The sequence below is a fragment of the Anguilla anguilla genome, chromosome 13 (genome assembly GCF_013347855.1).
Source record: "Anguilla anguilla isolate fAngAng1 chromosome 13, fAngAng1.pri, whole genome shotgun sequence".
NCBI classification, from domain to species: Eukaryota; Metazoa; Chordata; class Actinopteri; order Anguilliformes; family Anguillidae; genus Anguilla; species Anguilla anguilla.
Genome location: NC_049213.1, coordinates 17,574,991 through 17,602,415, shown reverse-complemented (window position 1 = coordinate 17,602,415; position 27,425 = coordinate 17,574,991). Strand labels below are relative to the sequence as shown.

Genomic DNA, 27,425 nt, shown 5'->3' with positions numbered 1-27,425 from the left:
CACACTGTACTGCACTTAACTGTTCATGAGGTTTCTGTTAAAAGCTGAAGTCGTTACATGTTCAAATACTTAAAACTAAAATGGCAAAAAATATGAGTTCAAATATCCTTTGAATCAGTTGGGAACTGAAGTGGTCTTAAGCTTTAATGTGGCGTGTCTGTTTTTTATAGACAAAAAGTAATCCAAAGCGTTTAGTGTTTCCCAATTATACCACACTTGCATGGTGAAAGTGGTTTTCCTTACTGTCAATCTGGCCTATTGTCATTAAGGGATTACCCCTCAGATTGTATGTGGGAATCCTCAATCTGCGAGGGGTACTTAATCTTTGCTTGTAAACAGTGTAATGACGTGATTCATTCATTTCCCCTCACAGGGGTTAAGCTTCTGGAACGACGTCTAAACATCAGCCTGCCCTCCGTGCCTGCCTGCTCGTGAGAGCTCACCAGTGGACGAGAGGTCACCGCCAAGCTCAGCCACAAACGTCTGTGATGCTGTGAAAGTGCGTGTGCGGTCGGGGAGCCGGTAACGTGCAGGCTGGTGCGGCTGCCGGGGTGGGGGGGGGGGGGCACTCACTTCCCTGCCGCGTAGACCTCGGCCGTGTCAAACAGATTGATCCCGTTCTCATAGGCCAGAGTCAACAACTGCTCCGCCATCTGGAACAGACGCAGGGGGGAGGGGGGAGAGAGGGGGAGCTTCAGCAAACCTTCAATTTGGCGGTTCAGGCCTTCACCGAGGCATCAGATGAAAAACAATGTTAATTTATCGACTCAATCGGCTCATTCTCTCATTCGAAGGATTTAAGCGAATTACGAACGTGGCTTTAACCCTCACTCTCAAAAGCTCGGCAAACTCTCGCCCATAGAGAATGTGTGAGATCACAGGAAGATGAGTAAACACGAAAGAGGAGAGAAAACTAGAAGACCGAGCAAAGAAAGTGAGATTGTTTTAATCACTGCAGCATTTGCGGTTATATAAATGAGCGAGTGCTGTGTAAAGAAGCGGAAGAAGGGGGGGGGGGGAGGATATGGTGAACACACAGCCTGCCTCCCTTACCTCGTCTGTGATCTGCCCACCGAAGGTCACCCACGTCCCTGCGGAGACAGACCGGAGAGGACCGCTGTGTGACTCAACGCTTAACACTCACACAGAACATTAACTCTGAGCTTCAGCACCGAGCGTTCAACTGCATGCTAAGCGGCAGACGTCTCTGCAAATCCCTCTGGCTCCAGGTCTCCTCGCCTTCCATACAATAATCATGGCCCCCAAGAATAAAGCAGAATGCGATTTGCTGCCATTCCTCGCATCCATAATTTACTCACCCAGTCCGAGACATGATACCCTCAGCCCAGATTTCCCGAGGTTTCTGTGAAAAGAACATACAGAACGGGCATTAGCTCTGTGTCGTGTGCTCTGTCAGCGCTGCAGACTCCATTCACCGTCATTTCGGTGCACTGGGTCGTGGGGACCCTGTTTAATTCATGATCGTAGTGTCGTTCATTAACGGTGGTTTTTTCCAGTGAGAGGTTCAGAGGTTTGCTGCTCAAATGCCTGTTCTCCAAGGACAGGAGTCTCTAAGCTCTGGGGAACAGCCAGGGCCTGAGAAAAGTGGCTAGCATGTAGCTATCGGCTCCAGTCACTGGCTGTGGAATTCATGAATTACACACCCCCCCCCCCCTCCTGAAAAGGAACCCAGTGCATCTGAGGGGACCTGGACTGGCGTCTGGTGAAATGAGCAGGAGGAGGGAGAGAAAGTGTGACACACCAGGAGGTAACGCCTGTATTTGGTCAGGCCAGAATGAGCAAATCACTGGACTGCACAGCTCCTAGGAGCCAATCATTGTCCTCTGAAGAATTCATGAGCAAATCACCATCCCCACAGCTGAAGTCTCAGCACTGCGCAGACAGCCAAACTCCAAGACTAGGGGCGTGCAGAGAGGACACCATCTGGACCTGTTCAACAAACAACACTATCGGCTTCTATTCAACAGAACATCAGAAGAGGGCGAGGTTTGCACCTGAAGTTATGTCAATGAGAGAAAATGGCAGATTTCTAGCCGAATGTACCTAGCACAGTAGTTAGAAAAACACGTGTGCATGTGTACAAATTTGTGGGGAGGGAAGCACTAGTGTAGTCATTTGAAGGGATATACAATCACACTGGATTACAGGGAACAAATAATCCCCTCCGCTACGGTCTTAATCTCAGAGGAAGATAGACAGCCACAGACCAGACAACCACTGTACTTTCCTTCATACTGAACTCAGCACAGACATTGGAGATGCAACATTCCACTGAACGGACAGAAGGAAAACATGCATGTGTGCGTGTGTGCCTGTGTATGTGTGTGTACAGAAAGCACATCTAAGGTGTAGTGCTGGTTGGTTCCAGTGGCTGCCGACCCACAGCCCGGATGGCTGCCTTGGTGGAGCGCTCAGACTGAAGGAGCAAAGCATTCTGGGCTCTGAGAGTAGAGTCCTGTTCATCGCTGAGGCTGGCTGACAAATGCATTCAGCAACACAATACCAGGCAGCCCGGTATCAGCACACCAACGCACCTCCTACACTGAGAATCAGCGCTTAACACCAACCCTGCATGTCCCTACTCAGCCATCAAACACGTCTTTATTTCAGAGCTCTCCCTCTCCAAACACCATGCGTCCTTCCTCAGAAGCCATTGTATTTTTTTTTTCAAAAAGGCCACAAAAGCCCCTGAAAGCTCCCTGCACAGAGATCATCGCAGAATATAATTTCCAGATGGTTCAGCTGTTCTGCTCTCCGCAGCCACCCCCACTGCGTGCGGCCAGTCCTGGGGGGCCAGTCCTGGGGGGCCCTCAGGGACGGCTTCACCGGTTAAAAAGCCCCGCTGTACCGTACAGCATCACCCCGTCTCCACACGAGCAAATCCCCGTGAAGCACAAGAGAACGCTGAGCCGAGTCCAGTTCCCAATGTTCAACAGAGAATTATGGCGATTAGAAGTTAAGGCAATGCAGAAATGAAGGCGAGAAACCGGGAAATTATGGGAAAACTGACTCGGGCAACGGTGCCTTTCCCCAAACCCACCCCACCAACTCCCGCCGAGTAGCCGGACCGGGGGGGCTCAACCGCGTCCCTCGTCAGCAGAGGCGACGCCCGGATTCAGCCACGCGTCTCCGCACTGAAGCGAGGACTACAGACACGGATCAAATCTCCTCCGGTAAACAGTTTCACGCGCGAGTCTCCAGATACGCGCATCACTTCCTCTCCCCTCTGTGTGACGAGTCAGCCCGGCGCGCTAAATAGGTTTAGGCACTCGGCGCGTGACGCGGTCCAGCCGCGGCGGAACCCGAGCCGCGCGCTGTTGACTCCCGCGTGCGGCTGCTGAACGCGGCTCTGAGAGGCTCCATTTCGCGTGCTTGTAAAACCGGCTGTCGACACGGCGCGGCGCTGGACGCTTCACCCACGGGATGAATACTGCATGGGGAGCCGATCGCCCCGCCGCTCAGGACCGGCTCTCCTTACGGAGGCGGGCGGGGCAGGGGTCAAACGCAGCCCGTTACCCTCTCTGGCGGTGACTGACCCTTCCAGGAGTGATTTCTAAATCATTCCAATGGGATTCCGCGGAACTGTGAGCAGCGCCTCTCGTACTGACCCCCAAAATCGATTGATCATGGGGGAGGTTAGCCAGCCCCGTTCTCTCCGGAGAGCGGATGGCTGACCGCCAGAAGACACGGCATTTCAGAGCACGGATGAGGGCACTGAAGCCACCGCTTTCAGTAGGGAGAGGGAGAGGCCCTGTCAAGCTCAGACAGGTGCTGATTGGAGGACGAATACGCTGCATAGTAGCGCGTGTAATTTTGATGCACCAGTGACATCTGCTTTGATTAAAAACCAGCTTGTGATATGAACACAGGACACAGGGCGGGGGCGGGCGGGAGGGGGAGCTTGTGGGACAAACCGCCAGTCTTGACACCCGGGACTGCAATTAATTTGAACCAGACTACCCAATTTAAAATAACATTATTTAACAGTCTTACCTAGCGCATAATGCTACCTTGCCAATGGAGATGAGAGCAACTAACACCCAGCAACATGTTGTTCGACATGTTGTTCCAGGGCTACCGCAAGGCTGGAGGACGAACTACCGTGATGGCAAATGGATAGGAAGGCAGCCTTGCTACATACTTTAGGCTTATGTCAGTTATTGCTAAGACATTTGCAAGCCAGCTTTTCCAGAACCATTCTGACTTCTCATTGCAGCCCTCATGCAAAATGTTTAAATGGTTACACATCAATTCCAAACTCTCATCTGGCCACTTGTTCATTCTGATCTATCAATCTGTTATGTGTGGTTGAGGAGAGATAGCTGCCTCATTTTTTATTCTCAGACATATAGCTTAGCAGTATGGCCCTGAAGTTACTTCCACGCTAGGACTACGCTGCATAATTTATTGAAGAGCTATTTTACCCGAAGTCAGGCAATCTGAGCAACTGCCCAGCTCAGCAAGCCAAAATTAGAAGTTCTACCGTGAATGCGTGGCAAAGCATTATGGGGGAAAATTCTACGTTTTGGAGCCGCTGGGTAACATTAGACTATGGTGAACTTATAAATGCTCCATAAATTATTAAGGAAAGCATTATACATCATTAAAAATGCATTCTTTACTTTTGACTTTAAAGCCAAGGAAGACACACTGTACACATTGTCTTAGAGCACTCAAAGCCTTTAATCATAATTTAGATTTTTTATAAGTCTGTAATGAAACTAAATTCAAGCACCAAAAAAGACAGCAAATTGGCTTCGGGCATTTCCCACTGAAATGTTTCTAGGTCTATGCTTGCATTTCTAAATGTGGCCGATGACACTGACTGTATAAAAAGTAGTAATATCTTGCTTCCCCCATTCCATCCTTGTCAGAACTAACTACAGTCCTTAGATAAATTATGTATAGCCATTATGAATGAAGTAGGGTTAAGAAGGATTAAATAATAATACATTCTTAATGTTGTTATTCATTTACATGACAGATACATTTATTCACTGACATAGAAATGACAATGCATAAAAAGCATATTTAATATACAGTAACATGTACCATACAAAACAGCCTAAAATGCAGCACTCGGCTTAATTATTCAACAAAGCTCTGTGGTATCCATACATATATCCTGGTAAAAAATTAAATGCTGGCCACAAACACAACTAAAAAGACAGCAGAAAGCTGTAGGCTACTGCTGAACTCACTTCAGCCGACTTAGTCGGGAGCCTTCAGCGGCACGACCGATTCTCCTTATTGCCAGCGGGACGGCCGGGTTTTACAGACGCGGGATGGTAGATTGACCGTCGGGGTGGATATTGGACTGACGCATTTCATTTTGAAAGGCAGAGCAGAAACGGTGGAGAAGCCGAATGCGGATAGGACAGCATTGGAGGCATAAGGGTCTATAAATAAATCAAGGCTTCGCATCAGTGTTCTGGGAAGCTTCGGTCTGAGGCAGGACGAAAGCCGACTGTCTATTTCCGGCAGGACCCGGCTTAATTAATGTGTTTATTTGCTGCATTCGCTAAAATAAACACGCTGAAACAAAGGACTTTCACAACCTCCGCATTAAAATAAGTGTCTACTTGCAGTCGCATCAGATTCATTTAAAATATGAAACGAACAACGGCAGTCGGTGAGCTGAAAATTGGTGGGGCGGAAAACTGTCCTTTAAACTCATTGACCATTTGTCTCAACTGGTTTTTATTCATTTTCTTTGATTAACAAGCGTGCACACGATTTAATAAATTGGCAAGTAACACACAGCTTCTTCACGTCGTCTTAGGGAGATTAAATGACAAATTCACAATTGAAAAATATGTTTAAATCACCATGTACACTTAACTAAAAGATGCATAACACTCTTTCCGCGTTGGCTTTCCGTATAACCAACAATAACAAAACCTGCACGTCGCATTGCAGGTCTTTGCCCTGAATATTTTGTTAGTGCGGCGAAGGAAGAGGTCTTCATGTGCCCACAAATAATGTTGATAAATGGGGAAAGTTTTGCAAAAAAAAGTAAAAATAATTTTATTAACCGGATAGCCTAACTGGGGAGAGATGCCTACATCTGATGGCACCGAGTAGGCCTGCTTTGTGAATTAATCATTGAATTGATAGTCACGGAAAGGGATGAAGTCGAGACCCATAATCAGTTTTTCGCCCGACCAATTATCAGCTCATCGACCGCCACTGGAAACGAATGTGCTGTAAAGTCACTGGACATAATTACAGATCATTCCGCCAAGTTAATACGGCAAAGGCTGATGACCAGCTGCTTGCTCACAGCTACTGGAGAGGAAATGTGAAGGATTAATAAACGTACTGTAACGCTAACACTCACGGAACGCCAGGCGGAAACATAAGGAAACTACGTGTAAAGAATTAAATTAATGCACTAAAGAGAGATAGGAGCTTGATCTCTGGTTGTGAAAAGTGACACCAAAAAGATCTTAAGTACACATTGCACACAGAAAACAGCCTTTGAGAAGACCAGTATTTTTATGCAATAGAATCAGAGCCTGTGCAATTGTGGCTGTGTGTGACAGAAAGATGCATACAGCAGGCACAGAGTCTTTATTACATAAACACACTGACAGATCTAAAGGCACATCACTGAGGAGCTCTCAAGATACCACCCACAATCTACTACCAGAGGCTCACCCAACATCAGAGCACGACTGCAGAGCTGACTTAACCATAACCTACTGCAAAGCCCTTAACCGTCCTTAGTTCAACCTTACCTCACATCCCCTCCTGTCATTGAGGATTTGAGAGCAATTTTACAGGTGACCCCTGTGCAAGTGTGTGTGTGTGTGTGTGCGCGAGTGGTCATGTCATTTGGCGGACCAAAAAAACTGCACCTTTTTTAAGGTGACCCATTTCGCAATCCCCCCCATCCAAATTCTGCAGTCGCTGGTTCCTGCACAGGAAGTGTATAGGGAACTCGCATAAAATCCTGATAGAGAGCCATCAATACTAGTTTTCCTGTCAGTAGATCACGGCCTTGCTGATGCTCGAATGTACAGTAAACGCCATCTGTCTCGGCTGAACAGCTGTTATGAATTAGAGCCGAAGCTGAAACTACATCATGCGCTCAGCGTAATCCCCAGAACCATTAGCACCGTAAAGCTGTTCTGTAATCACACGGGGAGAGGCGAACGGAATCAAGCCGCCAGTCTTTGACGAGGCTCCTCTGAACAGGCCCGAGCTGCAGCTCTGAAGCAATGCCTGGCGCTCCTACAGAAAAGAATGATGTAAGGGAGGAATTCACTCAGGTGAGAACAGAACATGGCAACCGCTGCTCGAGCCTCCCTCTGCTAGCTCAGACTGAAAAGCCCACGGGCCTTATCCACAGCGGGGCCAAACCAGGAACGGCCCAGAGCAAGTCTGCAGAACAACACCAACTCTGTTACGCTGCAAGAGTGGGTCTGTAGTGCAGCACTGACTCACTATAAAGGGGTGGGTCTGTAGTGCAGCACAAACCCTCACACTATAAAGGACTGGGTCTGTGGTAAAGCACTGTCTCACCATAAAGGAATGTGTCTGTAGAGCATCACTGACTCAATATAAAGGAGTGGGTCTGTATTGTAGTATTGACTCTCTATAAATGGAGTGGGTCTGTAGTGCAGCACTGACTTACCCTTACTATAAAGGATTAAGTCTGTAGTGCAGGACTGAGTTTCACTGCAAAGGGCTCACTACTGCAGTACTTACTCTTCCCAGCAAAGACATTCTGCTGTAGTGTACAGGTCTGCATTGCAGTACTGACTCTCCCTTATTGTAAAGGACAGTGTGCAGTGCAGTGCAGTGCTGCAGGGGCTCACTAGATGCCGTACTGAAGCAGGTCTGCACTAACACACTGACTATTCATGACCGCAGATGGGACGGTCTGAGATACAGCCTGCGCCTCCCAGACTGAGATTCACAGAGCTCACAGGGTCAGCCGCGCTCACACTGCGGAACCGAGTCGCGCGTTCACACGGAGCTCGTTTAGTGAAGTCAGAACTGAGCCTCATGGGGAGGGAGGGGGAGGGTGCATTTATATGAGCAAACAGAGCTGGATCTCCTGACAGTAAGGGGGGAAGCCCCACACCGCAGGGATGGCCTCTGCAGAGATTCCCCAGTGAGCAGAGCCTCAGGCAGCCGCCCTCTCTGCACCTCCGCCTCTCCCCGGCACAGGGGCAGTCTGCCCGCTCACCTCCTCCTGCCCTCAGCAACAGACCGGAACTGTCCCAGGGCGGGAGATTTACACAAACACCAAGTCTGTGCATCACACCCTGTGCACTCCCATGCAGAAATGCCCACACACAGGCAAACCTTCACATGTTACCGATACGCTCCACACTGGGAGTCAGCCTATTTTCCAGTGAAAATCGCACAGCGCTCGATCCAAATGATCACTAAGCCAAGAGAAAGCACATTTTACTGTTAGACTCCATCCCACAGCACTCCATTCCTTATGAGGAACTGAAGACGGACGTAGGTAGATGTGTGTGTGTGTGTGTGTGTCAACGGAAATAAAAGATACAGTATCATGTCCACATCCAGTATTTCCTACAAATATCCTGTCCTGCATTGCAAAATGCAGTCTTATCTCCTATCTAATCGGTTGGTTTTTATTAAACTATAAAGACCTCTCCACCCCCATACCTTATGTTGTATCAATCAATGAAGACTTCTGCCTACCTATTTGTCAAGCTGTATCAAACAATGAAGTCTGTCGATCAATGGGGTCATCCATCTGATCCATTCCTCAAGCTGATCAATCGATCAGAGCCTGCTCTCCCAATAATAGCTAAACATATAAACAACGAAGACCTACAGTGTGTCCACTTATGTCTCACATCATACTGCATCATACTCCTTCCTATATACCTCATACAGTATTAAACTATAAAAGAGCTCGCTCCAATATCTCATGCTGTACTTAATTATAAAGACCTCACTCTTATCTATAGCTCATGTGGTATTTAACAATGACCTCTCTCCTATTTGTAGTATACTTTTTTTTGGATCAAACAAAGTACAATTCTGTCTTTCCAATATCTCGACACATTAAATGATGAGAAGTTAAAACCACTCCTTCACTACACAATGAAGACCTCCTTTTTCAGACTGTACAACACAAGAAAGACCCAAGCCCAAACCAACTGAGGTACTTAAAGACCTCTCTAAGCCCAAACCTAGTGAGGTACTTAAAGAAGACCTCTCTAAGTCCAAACCTACTGAGGTACTTAAAGAAGACCTCTCTAAGCCCAAACCTAGTGAGGTACTTAAAGAAGACCTCTCTAAGCCCAAACCTACTGAGGTACTTAAAGAAGACCTCTCTAAGCCCATACCTACTGTGGTACTTAATGAAGACCTCTCTAAGCCCAAACCTACTGTGGTATTTTAAGAAGACCTCTCTAAGCCCATACCTACTGTGGTACTTAATGAAGACCTCTCTATGCCCAAACCTACTGTGCTACTTAATGAGGACCTCTCCAGTGGTGTATTAAATGCTCTGCCCTACCGATACTTCATGCCGGTGCGAATGCTCTGGTCGCTGGAGGAGGGCTGGCTCTGGAGCGACAGCTGGCCGAGGCTGCGGGCCACCATGGCGACCGTGCGGAACTTGCTGCGCGTGCCGGTGCCGGGGCTGTTGGCGTTCTGCCTGTTCAGCCGGTCCTCCGTGCTCCGGCTCACGGCCCGGTGGTCCGTGCACACGAACGAGACCTGCATCCTGGTCTGGGGCCGCTACGGCCGGCCGCGCGTGGGAAGAAGCACGGGAGAGGCCGCCGGGAAAGGTGGCGCCCTCCGATCTGAGGCGGGGAGAGCCCTCGGGACGGAGAGAAAGCGGTGTTCCTCACAGCCCAAATTCCTAGTCCCCACACGACGGAATTCCAAGTCCCCACACAGCAGAATTCCTAATCCCCACAAGTCCGAGGCCGGGACACCCCCCTGGAGTCGGGAGTGATGGGGCTCAACTTCCCCTCTGCAGTCTGTCGCTCCCCTCGTCCGATTAGGGCGAGACGCACTGTGGATCTCGAGCGTTTGGAGACAGTGATACCCCCTGTAAAAAGCTTCTGCACGCGCACAGAGGCACACTATCCGCGCTCTCCTGCTTCTCCCTCAGCTTCTCCCTCTACGTGCAGCATCTCCTCGGAGCGCCCCGCTCACCTCCCGGCGGTATTCCCCCCTGCCTCTCTGAGGGACGGGGTCCCAGCTGCCGATGCGAGCTCAGCCCTGCGTCCGCGCGGCACTGAGGAGGACCCGTGTGTGCGCGTCTGCGTAAACGCACACACACGCGCGCGCACACACACACGGGGAGGAGGAGGAGAGATGCCCGGCTGCTTCAGCGCTCCAGCGATCACAAAACGCAAACGCGCGGCACACACACACACACACACACACACACACACACACACACACAAATCCCTCCTCCTTCCCACAGATTAATCCTACACGTGCCTGCCACTCACAAGACAGAGCGAGAGGCAGGGAGAGATGGAGAGAGGGAGGAGAGAGATGGAGAGAGGGTGGGTGGAATGAGCAGAGCTTACCAAGAGGAAGGAAGAGAGGGAGAGACAGAAAGAGAGAGAAGTGCTCAGTTGTCTCTCAGCTGGCCGGAGGGTTTTTGTCAGTTCACCTCATTCTCCACAAGAGTTCCTCGGCCAATCAGAGGAGCGGTGGACTTCGGAGGGGTACAATACTGACCACCATTACTGGCACCGACAAAAACCAGGCAGAGCAGGAGTCCCCATACTGCGTGTGTGTGCGTGTGTGTGTGTGTGTGTGAGTATGTGTTTGTGCGTGTGTGCGTGCGTCTGCATGAACATGTCTTTGTGCTTGAGGGTGTGAAATATTTATTATGTAACCCCATCTGTCCTGGTGTGTGCATCTGAATGGTCATTCACCGCCTACTTCTAAAGTGCTACTGAAAAAGGGAGAATCCTCATTCTTATCAAAACCAAAAGAATAACTGGTGACACAGGAGTAAGCAGATAAGCACAGAATTATGCTTAGAAAGTTATATTTTCCTTAACAATCCACAAATAGATGCTTTAAAAAAAAACTAAGAAACACACAACACACAAATGCATCCGCATAGAGTCGTGAGCACACGTGCAGTGTACACACACACCTGCAAACGCACTTGGCCACACGGAAGCCAGTCCATCAGAGGACAGGCTGAATCCCGACAGGCTGCACCGTACTGACGGGGCTAAATTTAGACAATGAACCTCCGAGTTCAAACAGAAACAAAAATAGAAGTTAAAATACGCATCGCAGACATGAAGAAGAAAGGGGGCAGAAGGTCCTTTCCTATGGGCGCCGAAGGCTGATTAAGAGACTGCAGAACGGAATCTGACTCCTGTCTCATCCCTGCTCACAAGGGAGCACAGCACAGAGATCCATCTCACTGCTAACTCAGCACAGTCACACTGAGCACAGAAACACATTCTCCCTGCAAACTGAGCACAGTCACACTGTGCACACACATACGCATTCTCTCTGATGATTTGACAGTTGAACTGTGCCCAGATGCCATGTCTGACAACATCATCATGCGATGTTCACAGTCCTGACAGAGCTCACAGAGACTGCCTGACAGTGGTGCTGTGCTCACAGAGATGTCTCCTTCTCTGTCACAGTCAGACATAGTCCCACCGCGCTCACAGAGATGTCCCTCACACAATCCAAGATACCTGCGCCACACTCACAGAAACGTTTCTCGCTACTTGATATAGCTGTGCTGCCCTCACAGAAATCTCTCTCTTTCTCTCCCTCTCTCTCGGCCCTACACGGCCCCATTGCGTTCGCTGTATTGCCTGTACTAGCCGGCCAAAAGAACACAGGGACACGTTCCAGTGGAGGGGGCTGGGAAACGGGGCTCACAATGGGACCTGCCGCTCGGGCCGGGCGGGGGAACGCTCATTCGTATTGCATATCACCCCTGTAATCCATCCAGGGCACGTTCACACAATGCAGGTCAGCTCCTGCATCCTGGGGACCTGCGTCTGTGTATGTCCCCACTAAACTATTAGAGTATACCGTAAACAGCCACCCCCCTCCTCACTGTGTGTGTATGATCCTTTACCGCCGTAAGGGGTGCAGATAATCTACCATCTGCAACCTCGCTACAAACAGAGAGGCTAACAACATACTGCCTACATTAAAATGTTAAAATATGTCATGGTAGAGACATTCCGTGCAGAAATAATTTGCCTCTTAGTCATTCCTAAGTCATTAACTGAGCAAGATGCCAGGCAGATCACGCTCAGAATAAACTCAGTCACGCAGTAAATGTTAGGCATGGAAATGGCCCCTCTCTCTTTACCCACAGAAAAACACTGAATCGTGTTCCAAGCAGGCGTTTTCTACCAGAAATTTACACAAATACCAAGCTTCTGGTCACGGAATATACCTCGCCCGCAGGTCCACACCCACAGATGTGGAGTCAAAAGTGCTGAGCTGTGTTGGGTGGCAGTGACAACAGCGGGCGGAGGATGGGACAACAGAGGTCAGAGACCACATGGTCCAAGAGGTCAAAGGTCCACAGGGGTCAAAGGTCGTTTCAGTAAAAGGGTGCATCTGAAACAAGGCTCTGAGGATGATGATTTAATACGCACACTGTCCAGATGGACAGCTCAGATGGGGCTTTTTTTCTGAGCCTGAATCATATCTCCCCCAAACGCTCAATTCTTTCCCAGGGTGTACTGCTGCATTCTCGCTCCTCCTTCATCCCACATCACCAGGACCGAAGCACTCCTCTTTATTTGCCACAGAAACAAAAACCTACATTATTTAATTGCCAAAGAAATACACCAACGTTAATCACCATAGAAACCTACGAGGAGTTCTGCAAGAATGAAGCTGACTCTGAGACTGACCAGGTTGACCCACCAGTGTTAGGGAAGCCGGTCTGACTTCCAGGAACATATTCCGCTAATAAACCAATGGTCAGCAAGCACGACCTCCTGTAGACGGAACTAATCGTTCGTGGTGACCCAAGCCAACTCAAAGCTGGCTAGAGCTAAACATATGGGTTTCTCCCAAATATATGTGCAATCTCACAAACTAACTTCCATTCCTGGATGCTCTAGAGATAGAGTCTGGGGTTGAGACGAGGGGGAAAAAGGCATGTGTATGGCACCTAGGTACCAGACCGCAGCAGAGGAGAATCTATGACAAAAACCACCTGGGACGTCCCATGACTCTCAACAGACCTTCAGGTAAGAGTGACATTTCTGAAGCTTGCCGTCAATCCAGATACTCCTTCCCCAAAATAACACAAGCTTTTAATCTCTGTAAATAAGCCATGAATATTCAACTATGTTCATTGAAACTCTGAATGCTGTGCATGTGCTGTGTGTTCAAGATCACCAGCATGTGTATTGACACCAATTACCCACCCAGCATGACACTGTCTAACAGACTAAGCCAAACGGTCAGATATGCACTCAATGAACCATGAGCAGCAGTCCGTGGGTACTGGGATACGTAGTTCCCCGTTGAGGAACCGCCCTGCCTCCCTCCCCATTGCTTAGTGCAAACGCTGGCGCGGCTCTGAAGCACTGAGTCACTAGAGGACAGGCGACACCTGACCCCCCCAGGCCAATCACAGCCACAAAGCCATCCGTATCGAATGGCACTGGAGTATACGGTTACCGGCCCAAAACAACGAACAACCCACCTCGACGTTTGCCAAAAATCCCGCCCCTCCCCCTCCTGCCAAACAAACCGAAACAACGGAAAATAACCGAAGGAGATTCGCTCAAATGACATCTGATACCAAGTTTTCCAACACGGTACGAAGCTCCCCTCGCCTGCCAGCTCCCAGCACGCTGATACGGTCCCCTGTAGGAGGCGGAAGAGGAGGAGGAGGGCGGACGGCTCTCCATAGCGCGGGCCTTCGGTAAGACCGGGCGAGTGGGCGCCTCTCTCGCCGCTCTCTCTCTTCCGCAGCGTTACGCAAGGCCTGGAGAGCGGCCGCTGCCAGGTTTCATACACTATGCCTCCCCTGGAGGGAGAGACGCATGAATAATACAGCAAAGAGAAAACACAGGGAGGAAAAAAAAGAGACAAATCTTCTGTGGAGGAAGTAGAGCAGAAACGCAAGAGCGGACGTGAAGACACTATGGAGAGAGAGGAAAGAGAAGAGAGAGAGAGGCACAAAGGGCAAAGAGGGGGTAGAGACGAGGATGGAAAGGAAAAGGGGGTTGCGATGGGGGGGGGGGGCAAACGATGAGTGCCCTTACAGTCTGGTACTGAGTGGTATGAAGCTCGAGTCACTGGTAATGCTCAGCCAATGTGCATGCTGTACCCTGATAACTGGCTGCCAACTCAGATCTTTCTTAAATCGACTTCCGATGCCAATATACAGCACCTCATTTCACAGGTCAGAGTGCGCCAATGTACATCTTTCGTTGTCCTAAAAGCCTGTCATAAAGCGTACTGTACTATTAATGGTCTTTATCCTATAGAATCGTTTCTGTGAAAGCCCTTTCCAGATGTTTCTCAATGTGCAAGTTGCTGTCCAAAGTTTACAACTGCCTTGCAGTACTAGAAGTATTGTAATTACTCAGTAGCTCTACACAGCGTGTATATACGGTCAGGATTAGGGCCCTGTACACTATCTGACACACTCCCTTCTTTACTTTTGCAAGAATACCATTGTCATGACCAGAGGCATAACGGTGTCTTAAGTCACCATAAGAGGAAAAATAAGGAGTCTTAAGAGTTAAGATAAGGATGAGTGAGAATTCTTTCTATAAACTGTTTCAGGTGACTATCTGTTGGGAGCAACTCCATTCTGAGGATGAATGGCTTTGAAGGGAACACTTATCAGTGTGACATTCCATTGTGTAGTTGTCTTCTGTGCCTTACTCTGAACACCATTAGCAGACTGACAGAGTTTGGAACGAAGTGTGCAATGAAAAAAGAAGATCTGGAGGCATGCTGCAGATGTCTCGCCCTTTTCCCTGTGTCCTGTGCCGTCTGGGGGTTCAGACAACCTGAGCGCAGTCTACGGGCACTGCACAGCACCTTTCACTGTGACTGTGTTTAACAAACTAACAAAAGGAAAGGAACCCAGACCCTGTGGCTGAGACTAAGGTCAGGTGGACTGTGGGATGAATGCGGTTATTGACAGGATGGGTGAGTCTGCTTTTCCCCCTCCATTGCATTGTGGGGACTGGGGTGAGGAACAGCCTCAACTCTGGGTTTCTTTTTTGTTTTCGACACACATGAACATGCAAAGATTATATGTGTCTTTTCATATGAGTTTAACCAACCCCTCCTACACCAGCGGAAAAGAGGCAGGTCATAACAGTACCTATTAGGCCTCTCATTCGTCAGCAGATCAACAAGCTCTGGACTACCCCTTGTCCCCTCCCACACAGGAGAGTGAGGGCAGGCTCAGTAGAGGAGAAAAACAGACATTCATATTTTAGGGGCACATACAAGGCTGATCTATATTAGATCGGGTTGTGTCTAGGCAGTAATTTAGGGTCTATGCTTAATTTATATCTGGCTTTGTATCTGGGACATGGGACAGGGATATCACCTATTCAATAAAAAACCTAACAAATAAAGATGCTTGATTGGTGGAGGTACAATAAGAGACATGAACCATTATCTGAGCCAATCGGCACTGTGCCAGTATGACAAAATCACATTGGCAGAAAAAGTAACCTTATACTCTCAGATCCCTGAAACCCCAAATGCACAACACCACACACAAACAAACACGCACACCTACGTAAACTCTTAGGTGTATTTTCACTCATATAACTGATACAACAACACATGCATACGCGCGCGCACACACACACACACACACACACGCACACAAAGAGGAGAGACGGGAGAGTCAGGAACCAGTGGCGGTATTAAGGTGGTTGAGTGAATCGGTACTCAAATTTATGACAGGCAGTCACACGCCAACATGGAACAATGCACAAAATACGATAGGTTGAATATTTCTGTTAAAATTTAGTGTGGAACAGCCAGCCAAATTCCACAAAAAGGTTGTTAATGTAATTATAAAGCACTGGGTAGATTAATTTCTGGAATACTGGACTCTGAACATGCCGACGACCTCTTGGGTCCCAGGCAGGCACCATGCCAGTAACGACTGACGCTACTGGTGTAGTGCAAGAGAACCTGTGATATGGAAAACACAGTCAACAGCCTTAGGGTTCTGGTATCTGAGACATGGGAATTGAAAACAGAAAGGTGATCTTGATAAATTATTAGTTATTCAGACCAGCTCGTTTTCCCTTGAAAGTAGGTATGAATTTACAGCAAGCTCTGCCAAAGCATTGCAAATCAGAACATTACCACTTAATCAGAACAATACCAAATAAATGTTAAGGGTTCTGGTTGCAAAAAAGCAGATAGTATGAACACTTGAGACCCGGGTTCATGTTTGCACACTCTCTGTACAGTACGTGTATCCAAATCACTCATTGTACATTAATGTGATAACATGGACATTCTATGCCACCTAGTGGTGCAAAAAGGCATTGAAACTAAATTCTGCTGTCATCTGATGCAATCAGCACATCACTTACTACCTAGAAAGGAACTGGTTCCGACTCCATACAGTACCAGTGTAGAGCACTGGCTTTATACTGACGGTTTACAGCGCTGGCCTTTAATGAGCTTTTAATGTCAATATTGTGCATCCACAAAATTGTCAGTAACGGGTAGCGCAAGGAAAACTGTTCAGCTACTAATGTTTTCAGAAGCAATTGACTGTAAACATTAAGGGCCAAGCTAACGGATCCTAAAGGATGAAAGCACCGGAACTGAGGGTTAAAATCCCAGCTGCAATCAATACCACCTCCACCATCACAGGACCCAACAGAGTCCATACTGGATACAGAGACAGGCACCACTTCTCCCATTTAACCGCTACCCTGGCCAATAACACAAAGGCTTAAGCCTTTAAGCCCTGTGTTTGCATGGAGTAACTAGAATATGAGTCTTGTGAATTAAAGTTTAAAGGGTTCAGCTTTCACAACATGAAGAAGGAATTGGACTAGATGCAGATTCCACTAGGTGGTGCCAGATCTCTATTCTGAATAAGCAAGGAGGGCAGTTCAGTATAATTTGGGGTTACAGCAGACAGGAACAATGTTTGTGGGAGCAATATATTAATATTCATCATATATTAAACAATAGCCAGGGGTCTAGTGAAAAGGGTGCTGTCTTAATGGGGCTCACATAGATAAATAAAAGACAAAACAAAAAATAATAAATAAAAGTAGTTTAGTAGCCTACATCTTTAGTAGAGGTAGCTCACGTGTGGTGTACACAGCTAAGGTAAGGCACATTTAGCTTTCCTTATTTACACAGCATAATTTAGCACCACACCAGCAGCATAACACTCATTGGGCTGGTTGCTTGTGATTTCTTGTGGATATCCATTTTTCATGTTACTGCAGTGTGCAGAGTTTAGGTATGCATTCAAACGTCCACATTTAAAAGCCTCCTCATAAAAAAAGTTCAGACGAGACTTATTTTTTCTCTGGACCACACATTTTGTAACTGCATTCAAACAAGCGGCAAGAAATATGCACACTGCATCACCACTTCTCAAGGCGTTCTTAAGGACAGTGTGGGGTTTTCCTTTTCAGTGATTTTTATCATCATTCTACATATTTGTTAAATAAATATTTTACACTCCTGGTTTGTTTCCTTTCAGACCTAAAAGGTAAACTGAATGGAATAACGTTCGCTCTGCTTTTATCATTTTAACCTTTATTAACAGAAAGTTTTATTACCAAACCGAAGCAGCAGAAATAATTTGGCACGTGCACTACAGAATAGAGGGAACTGAAAAATAAATCAGACTCTGTTCACACCACAGATAAACTGACACAATAGGGGTGCGAGTTCCCCTAAGCACTCAGCAGGTAGCACCAAAACAGCGTCTTTTCGGAAGAAGGCAGCAAAAAGTTATTAATTCCAGTTAGCACACCAGGAAGGCGCTTGTGTGTGTGAACAAGCAACACGGAAGACCTGCTCGACGATTGCCGGCAGCTACGCAGTGAGAAAATGCGCTAACAATGGAGAACTCGATGAAAAAAAATTAAATGAACCACACAAGCCATAAATCGAGCAGTAAAGACGAAATGCCATCTCTGACTGCAGCACAAAATTACAAAGGGTTGCAGGTGCCACTGTCAGCACTGAACATCGAACAAACGTTCTGTTACAGCCACCAAATCGGTTTATGCGTAATGTTTAAAACGAGAATTAGGACCGTTCTAAAATAATTACTATCAGAACACACTGAAATTCATTTCAGACACGGGCGGCGCGTGAGTTTGCGAGAACGGGATTCAACTGGCTTAGCCGACTAAATCCTCTTCACTGTTGTCAACGTGCTTCTTTGAAGACTAAGAAATTCATTTTAAAATGAGTTTCCTTTTGTCTGTCTGAAATGCGCAGTCGTATTTCAAGGTCCGTCTCATCGCTCAGCTTCCTCCATTAATTCTGGGCTGGACAGGGTCGCATTTCTGCCAGGGAATTTTTAAAAATATATTTTTCGATTTTATTTTTTTGCTGTAGTGTCAGAAACATCTTGTCGCAGACCACCTACTATTATCGCCATGTAAAAGAGGCTTAAACCTGTTAACTTCTCACCCGACACCGACAAAGCGGTGTCTACGTGGGGTGAGTCTCACAGAGACGACCACGCACGCCGCACTCCCAAACGCGTTTTGGCATGTGCGCTCAAAACTCGCTTATGGCGAATGAGTGAGAATGGAGCCTCGCAAATCCAGCGGAATTAAAATAGGCATCTAAATCTCCTCACTCTGACTATGAGAACGCTTCAGGGATTACCATCGTAGAGGGAGACTTAGTGCGGAGAGAACTTTTCTGAGAGGAACCGCCTGGATCAGAGGCCTGGCACCGAGACCTGCAGACAGGGAGGAGAGCTGTATTCAATGAGTGTAAAGGCAGGGCGTGCTTAGCGTCCATTAGCGCTGGCCCGATACGATGAAACCAGGCACGGCCACTCTGGAAAAATCAATAACTCGGCCTCAGTGAAGACTGCCCACAGCATTAAAAGGCACCACTCAGCAAAGACGTTGTGGACAATGTTCTCTCGGTAGAAAAATGATTTCCTATTAGAACAGAAGTGTCCAAATTACCCAGACCGATCCTGTATTTCAGCTGTATTTCAGTTCTCCCCATTCTCAATGTTTCCTTCCCTGGCAAACTATTAGGTATGCAGCCAATGTAAATGAAGACCTCCAGGTAACACAGGAACTGCGATACCATTTTGTAAATACCCAGATCTGTTTACCCCATAGTTCCAAGCTGGCTACATGAGCCTCTTAATGTCAATGAGAGGCTGTCGGGTTAAGATCACTGGGAGGGAGCGCTACTGCCTGTCAGTTTTGTGTTCCATTCAGCCAGCATTGACACCAGCCGTTCCCAACACGTACCTTCCTACGGTCACAGCTGTACTGCAATATCTGCAACGGTACTGCTCAAAAAAGTACTGACGTTAGACGCAAAATACAGTGGAAGGTGTGGAACAGTTTCAGGTGCATTAATAAAGGGTTAAGTTGCCCCCTGAAATGTTACAGATGTATGTTACAAGTGTGCACTGCAGTTGGGTGCAGTTAAGTTACAGCTGTATCAGCAGGTGATGCATGTTAGTTAAAATTGTTACAGGTGTGTAAAGGTCACAATGCAGCTCTGTGCATGTCACACTGACAGATGCCAGCTACGGCGACTGCCAACAGCTACGGGGACCTTAGCAAGGGCGTGTTTCTGTTGCCCAGCCGTATCACAGGTGTGTTACGGCTGTGGGGCAGGGGCTCCGTCTCTGACCTGATTCCACTCTCATTAAACACGAGGCCTGATCAAGATACAGCAACTCAATTAGAGCTGAGAGCCTCCTCTGGACTCCATTCAGGTAAAGCAGGTAATGTTTCCATGAGAAACCAACACCGGCATGCAATCATGCAAAGCCGCGTGCTATACCCGCTGCCCTTCGCTGCAGATTAAAAGCAGCCGCTGACAATGGCGTGACCGCGGCCGCCTCCACTTCTCAAGTGGTCCCTTCTAACGACTCGCAGATCTGTAAATGCGAACCACCGACAGCTGGGCGGGGCCGGGCAGGGGGGGGTGGGGCTTCCTTACATCTCTCTGCTTGAATGTACACAGCGAGCCGCGCCCCACCGCCCCGGGAGTAGCCCAACTCTCGGCCAACCCGAGGTGATCCAATGGCTATTCGTGCAAGGGTGACTGCACTTTGCAGGAAAGGTATAGCCGCCACCGCTTGCTTGACATACAACCATGCGCTCTGTCAAAACCACACCCAGCCCCCCACCCGCCTCGCTACCATCCCCCTCACACTGAACCCCACCCATAATAACCCCATCCCTTGGCCCACCCCACCAGCCTCCGTGACACACAGAGGTTCTGGGATGTACAACACATATGAAATACACATTCTTTTTGGGAGTGAGCGACTGCTCAGATCGATGGCGGAAACACCGCGGCGGAGCCTGACGGCGAGGACAGGGCCGTTCTTCCTCCTCCAGCTCATCGCAGCGTCTCAATGCTGCATGACCAAACGGAACGTCCTGCCGATGGCTCACGAAAGCCGAACTCGCGTTCTCCTCAGACGGGCCGACGTCTGCGAAACGACACGTCTAATCCCAGAACTCGCGGGCGCTCTTTTCAGACCGCCTGCGGTGGCTCAGAACCACAGACCGATTCTCCACCAATGGCACGGGTCCAATTTACCTCCGGTTCTGCAGCAACTGAAAACCACAGCCAACAGAGCTACGCGGTGGTTATCGCCACAGACCTATTAGACTCAGACATAAACAAATCAGCCATTTTACATTAACAGTTAGCCATTTAACACTCTTCTCCAGAGTGACTTGCCGAAGTGCACAGATCTACGTTTAGATAATGAACAGTGCTGATGTTACGTCATCAGGCCCACAACCGATAACAATAGTCAATACATCATCTGACAACATGAAGTTAGATGCCATAGTAGCTGCAAGAGGGAAATTGAGAATAGTATTATTAGGAAGCAAATGGTTTAGTGGACATGGTTTTAGATTTGGTCTGGTCATGGCTACTAAACCCATACAACATTAAAATGTCAGCATCAGGTGAGCCAAGGTTTAACCAGGCGTGTTTTCAGTCTGGGGTAGAAGTTGGGCAGTTTTTACAATCTACCCCCCCCCCCTTCATTTCTCATCACTGTTCTAAGCCATCAATTGCGCTAAAGCACATATAGCACATGGGTCATTCACAATGTCCCTCAGTACAACCCACTTTTGAGAAGAACTGGGGAGGTAGCAGCTTGCTTAAAAAATTCCCAGAGACCTTCAACCACTGTGAGCAAAAAAAAGCGCTGTGACCTACAATCTCAAGCAAAAGAACCCACGTACAGCGGTCTAGCTGAGCAGAGATGAACCCAACCCAACCGGCACGATCAACCAGACAATCGCTGTGCTCTAGCCTCATCAAGCGGACCGATCTACAGACGAGACCACCACTTCTACAGTGCCTTTATGACAGCTGGTCTCTTGTCTATTACACAGTACCTGCGGTTCCTGTATAGTGAGTCCACACACAGGTAACTGGTCACCCAATTTATTAGCTTATATACTTCAGTTTGGTCTGCAAAGACATCCCACACAGGTAACCGTGGTCACCCGATTCATTACCTTCTATACTTCAGTCTGGTCTGGTAAGACATCCCACACAGGTAACCGTGGTCACCCGATTCATTACCTTCTATACTTCAGTGTGGTCAAACAGCTCCCTTACCTGTACTTCATACCGGTCTGGTAGGAGACGCAATCCTCCAGCACCAGACAGTTCATTCTGAGGAAGTCCTCCATGTTGCGCACCTGGGCGGCGGCCCGCTGCTCGCGCTGGCGCTGGAGCTGGGCCTGGTCGGGGGGGCGCGGCCCACTCAGGCCCTGGTCCGAGTGGTAGCGGTTGATCCCGCTCCGGATGCTCTCGCTATACGACATGGACAACATCCTGCTACCCGCGCTGCTGCTCTTTCTCACGCCCACGCCCGGCTCGGGGATCTGCGGATTTTCGGCATGGACATTGGGTCTGAGGCTGAGGGGCCTCCCGGCGTACCCCCCCGCGAACATCCTACCCCCTCACGGCTGGCCCGGCCCAACCTACTGGCACTGTGGCCACCGTGCAGCAGGAGAGCTGGGAGTCTGAGACGGGCAGGCAGGGCACCTCCTTAAATAGCACCTGCTCTCCCGCAACCAGGCTATGCTTACAGTAACTGGAGCTACTCTGTACCCACTTCTACACACACGCACACATGCGCGCACATACACACATGCACGCACGCACACACAAACACATGCACACGCACACACACACAAGCACACGCACACAGCTGAGTGAAAAAGTATTGGGACAGGGACACAGTTTGTCATTTTGGCACTGTACTCCAGCATATTGGCTTTGAAATGAAACAACGGATATGAGGTCGAAGTGAGGGTATGTACATCCATATCGAGAGATCTGTGTAGGAATTTTTATTTTTACAGCCCTTTTTATACTGTACTTAGTCCCCTAAGGAGCAAAAGTAATTGGACAGTTGGCTTTCCCTGGCCAGCTGTGAATCTTTGTATCATTATTTCAGGCACAAAAAAGCTAACAGGTCTAGTTGATTCTAGGTGTGGAATTTGCATTTGGAGTCTGTTGATAATTGTCTCTTAACATGAGGACCAAATAAGTGTAATGTAAATCCCAGTAAAGCAGGCCAGAACTGTTGAGTGGAACAGATGAGACTGTAACAGGTTAACAACAAAGTGATGGAAAAACAAAAATATGGAGAAAGTAACTGCTCATTATACAAAGCACCTCCCTCATCTGTGAAACATGGTGGAGGTAGTGTTATGGGTTGTGCATGTATGGCTGCCAGTGGAACAAGCTCACTTGTCTTCATTGATGTGACTACTGACAGCTGCAGCCAGATGAAGTCTTAAGTGTACAGAAACATCTTACCTGCTCAGATCCAACCAAATGTCTCAAAACTAATTGGATGGCAATTCACTTTGCAGCAGGACAATGACCCCAGACGCACTGCTAAAAGAGGAGCCAAAGGCGGCTGCAGTACAGGCCTTACAGAGAATCAGCAGGGAACATACCCAGCGCCTGGTGATGTCTGTGGGTCGTAGACTCAGGCAGTTATCAAATGCAAAGGATTTGCAACCAAGTCCTAAATGAATACTTAAGATTATGGAAATCTGTCCGATCACTATTACTCCCCCAAAACAGGGGGCTATGAAAAGGGCTGTAATTCGTACATGGATCACCGGATAAGGATGAACATACCCTCAAACAAAAGCTGACAGTCTGCAGTTTGACCGCATACTCATTGTTTTATTTCAAATCCAATGTGCTGGAATACAGAGCCAAAAAACACAGTGTGTCACTGTCCCAATACTTTTGCATTAACTGTATATGCAGAGGCTCACACACACACACATACAACATTACACTAATCACATAAAGACTTGTGAACTGTACATACGTGATAAAATCGCACACACTCAAAAGCACAAACACACACACGCTCGTACACACAAATACATGCATGCACACACACCGCATCGGAAAAATGATGCAGCTCACCACATACACAAATCAGAAGACTAGATACAATGGAGAAAAGGTGAGGACCTCTCTTGGGGGAACAGTGTGTGTTTCTAGCACTTCTGAGGACTGTAGGTGTAAAGGGTCTCATCGGCAATGCTGGGACGCTGGAAACTCTGCAGCTACCCGCTAACCTGGAGCTGTTAAGAAGTATGCAATCTCCAAATCAAAACTGCAAGCGTGCCCTCTCTCTCTCCATCCCCCAATTTCAATCTCAGTTAGGATTCAATTCCCATCTTTCTGTGTGTGGATATCGTGTGCTTAAACTCCCCAATTAGCTTTAAGATTCACAAAGTTGACACACACACTGGAAAAGGCTGGGAAAAAGTGGTACATCATGGGTACAGGGTGGGTTACTATCAGGACAAAATCATGAAACCAACCCATAATGCGAAGAGTAAATATTATGGCAACAGAATATTTAGATACATTATGTAAAAAAATGTACTAAATCCACTGTTCATATGAAGACCAACTACATAACGTTCAAACAAAGACCTGCTCTATTCATAGCATTTCTATATTCTGTTTATATTCAGGTACACTACGATTAAAGAATTATAATATTCTATTTTACATACTACTGTATACTAGATATGCTCAATACTAGATCTGCTGTGTAATGATAATGTATTGATAATACAGTATTCCTATATCCAGTACTATACATTTTTTTATTTTTTTGTAAATGTCTATGTTATGAAGATGCTACAATTGAAGTTTCTTCAGTCTAAATATGCTCGCCTGACCATCTGTCCAAACCCATGCTTAAACCGAGAGCCAGAGCTCTTCTGACTGCGGCTTTTCCCCTTTCAGCCATAGATATCCGACAGCCTGTAATAACGAGCGTGATCACCATCCGCACTGGGCTCCAGGGGCTTCGCCGGAACAGAGAGCTTTCACGCCAAGCGTCAGCATTCCGACGGCCGCCCCCCTGCACTCAGGATGCGATTACTCGGGCTAATGCGGAGGCAGAGAGAATCGCAGGCTTCTGAACTCTTGCCCTCCTCCCAGACCGGCGGATTCGCAAACACATCCCACAGCCAACGGTCGGGAAACGCTCAGCTCCGCCCTCCTCAGGCAGCTGATCACTTCATCTGGTCCAGCCAATTAAAAAGACAAAGACGCTTAATGTCGGTACAGACCTGTGACTTCAATCAGCGGGTTACAAATGCAAAAGATTACCAATAAACCTTTTGTAATCCTCCCGAGACAGAAAAGAAATCTATGAAATTTTTTGGCATAATACAAATTTCTTGGATGGCAAAATATTATAAAAATATGATTTATTTTATTGAATGGCCCCCATTGTGTAGGATTCAGCACAGTACAATATAAGAATTATGACCAGGGAACAAAAATGAATTGCTGGGGCATATATTATGTATTTCTTACTTCTAATATTTTACTTTTATATATGTTCTTATTTAATTCTGTTCAGAAATCACTGAAAAGGCTTCAAGCATTAGTAAGCACATGCTAACTGGTCTAACACGCAGATGGTGAAGTTAAACCAACAGCAGGACACAGTTCAACACATCTTAAAGCGCGTTCAGAAAGTACGATCCATCTCCATCTGCGATTGCTACGTTCCGGCCGTCTCCTTTTCAGCAGCTGGGCTTACAGGAATTACAGCTCATTTTCGTTTTTTTGGAACACTTGTACAAAAGGGAATCTGTTGCTTGTTTGGATGGCAGAAAACCGGTGATGCCACCAGTGTGAAACGAAGAAAAGAAAAAAACTTCACCCTGTTTTCCACATAAATGACAGGGTAGAAGGCGATGGGTTTAGAATTCAAATGCAATTAACTGAAGGGCTCCAAGAAGGCTCTCTGCTGTCTTTAAGTGTACGCCGCAGGTTGCTACTGCACGCGCTCACTTCCTATTTGTGCTCCTGACCGTTCGCTAATGTTCTGCCGGTCGCCCTGCATAAGTACAGCTGCCAAATAAACAGAAAACAATAAAAGTCTCTTCATTACCATTATCGACTTTATCGACTGTCAGACATGTCCAATACTCCTGCAGGTAGTGGCTTCCCACTTATCAGAGGATACAAGAGGCTGAGGCATTACCCACACACCCACACGATACAAATAGCGTGGTCACATCTCACTGTCTCGCCCGGCTGCTACGAAACACACACTGCTCCCAGACCCAGAGGTAGCACAGGCACAGCATCCTCGCTGTCCCAAACGGAACACACACTTTTACTGTAAGACAAGTAATCAGCTGCAGTCATCTCAGCTCTCTCTCTCTCTCTCTCTCTCTCTCTCTCTCACACACACACACACACACATAAAAAATAAAATAAAATAAATAAATAAATAAATAAATAAATAAAAACATGTCTGACATATAGTATGCATACACACACACACCCACACACGTGCACACACACGTACACACACACCTACACCGTCAAGGTTCTAGCTCACCTGCTGTCTTGGGGGGTCTGCTCATGAACAAGAGCTCCTGGTGTGAGGCCATGCTTATAAACGCTGACTGCTGACAGCAATGCAGCGATCCACCCAAACTGGGAGTGTCTGACTGGGAAGCGTCTAAACCAATTAGTGAATGAGAGAGAGCGCACCCTCCCCCCCCAACCCACCCACACACACGCACACACACCCTCCCTCCCCCCTTCACCCTGGTAGGTTTCATCCATTTACAAGATTTAGGACCTGGCAAGTTTTGCGAACGACAGCAAAATATTATCAGCCCTAAATTATTCACAGCCGCTTTTGTGCTAAAAGGTTTTGATCACTCTTCCAAAGGAGAGGATCCTATGACTTTTTAGCATGTAATCAGTACCACGTCTGCATACAGAAATATGTGCATACATAAAGCACATACAGAGTACAAAGCTACATACAGGCGTGCACGCACGCATACAAGCAACCACACGCACAAAGAATAGCAGATTGTGTCAGACCACAACAGACCTCCTGAAATTAATCCCACAGTTCATCTCTTACTTGCTACTCCATCAAAGCCAACTTGTTACAATGCTACACCATTTAAAAAACCAAGCTTGCTTTTGCAATGTAAAAAAAATATGCAACACAATCCAGGGACTGTACACCACAGGATCTCACAGACTCCTTCAGTATTTTCAGTTATGGCTGTGTAATTCTTAATAAACCTCCCAACCACACACACACACACACAGGAACTGCTTTCAAGTTCAAAAGTTCAGAACAGGGAAAGGGCTTCTTCACTGAATGACTGGCAGTCAGCTGGTGGAGATGATGTCACTCCAGGTGAGGGGCCCTCAAACTTAGTCCTTGGGGACCCCTATGTATGCTGGTTTTTGTTACCACTAATCTCTAGTTCGATTAAGGCTCTGGAAAACATGTTTCATTCATTTCTAGTTTTTTCTCATTAAATGCATTGTAACATGATGCAGCTTTTGCTTCTTACCACTGGCTTCATCTTTGAAAGTGTCCACACCACTGATCAGAACACCACTGATTTAACATATAATTCTGAAACTGAATCAATTAAAATGTGATTTCTTTCTAAAGTAACCATTTGCCATGCAGCACATTAGAAAAAGTGAAGAAAGCAATTTGATATTTGATCTGACTGGTTGAGTCTTGGGATGTGAATACTGGACCTTTATTCTTCTATGGTATACATTTCTATTTCTGTTTCAGAGCAAACACAGCTTGAAGAGGGCATTCCTCTATAAACAGCACAAGTGTCTAATCACAAACAAACAGCTTGTTATAATTCAAGGGT

At 47.4% G+C, this 27,425-nt stretch overlaps 1 protein-coding gene across 4 annotated transcripts in view; it reads right to left on the bottom strand.

The window, feature by feature from the left end:
• The window catches only part of kcnab2a (potassium voltage-gated channel, shaker-related subfamily, beta member 2 a), a 66,356-nt gene that overhangs the window by 15,449 nt on the left and 23,482 nt on the right, over positions 1-27,425 (bottom strand). For 3 of the 4 annotated variants that reach the window (XM_035388101.1, XM_035388103.1, XM_035388102.1), the window contains 3 exons: positions 1,320-1,363; positions 1,054-1,091; positions 574-653 (listed from right to left, as the gene is read on the bottom strand). In XM_035388101.1, the coding sequence (XP_035243992.1) occupies positions 574-653; positions 1,054-1,091; positions 1,320-1,363 (162 nt within the window). Of the gene's footprint in view, positions 1-573; positions 654-1,053; positions 1,092-1,319; positions 1,364-9,532; positions 10,381-27,425 lie in introns of those variants that run through there. The other variant, XM_035388100.1, reaches the window with a different exon arrangement.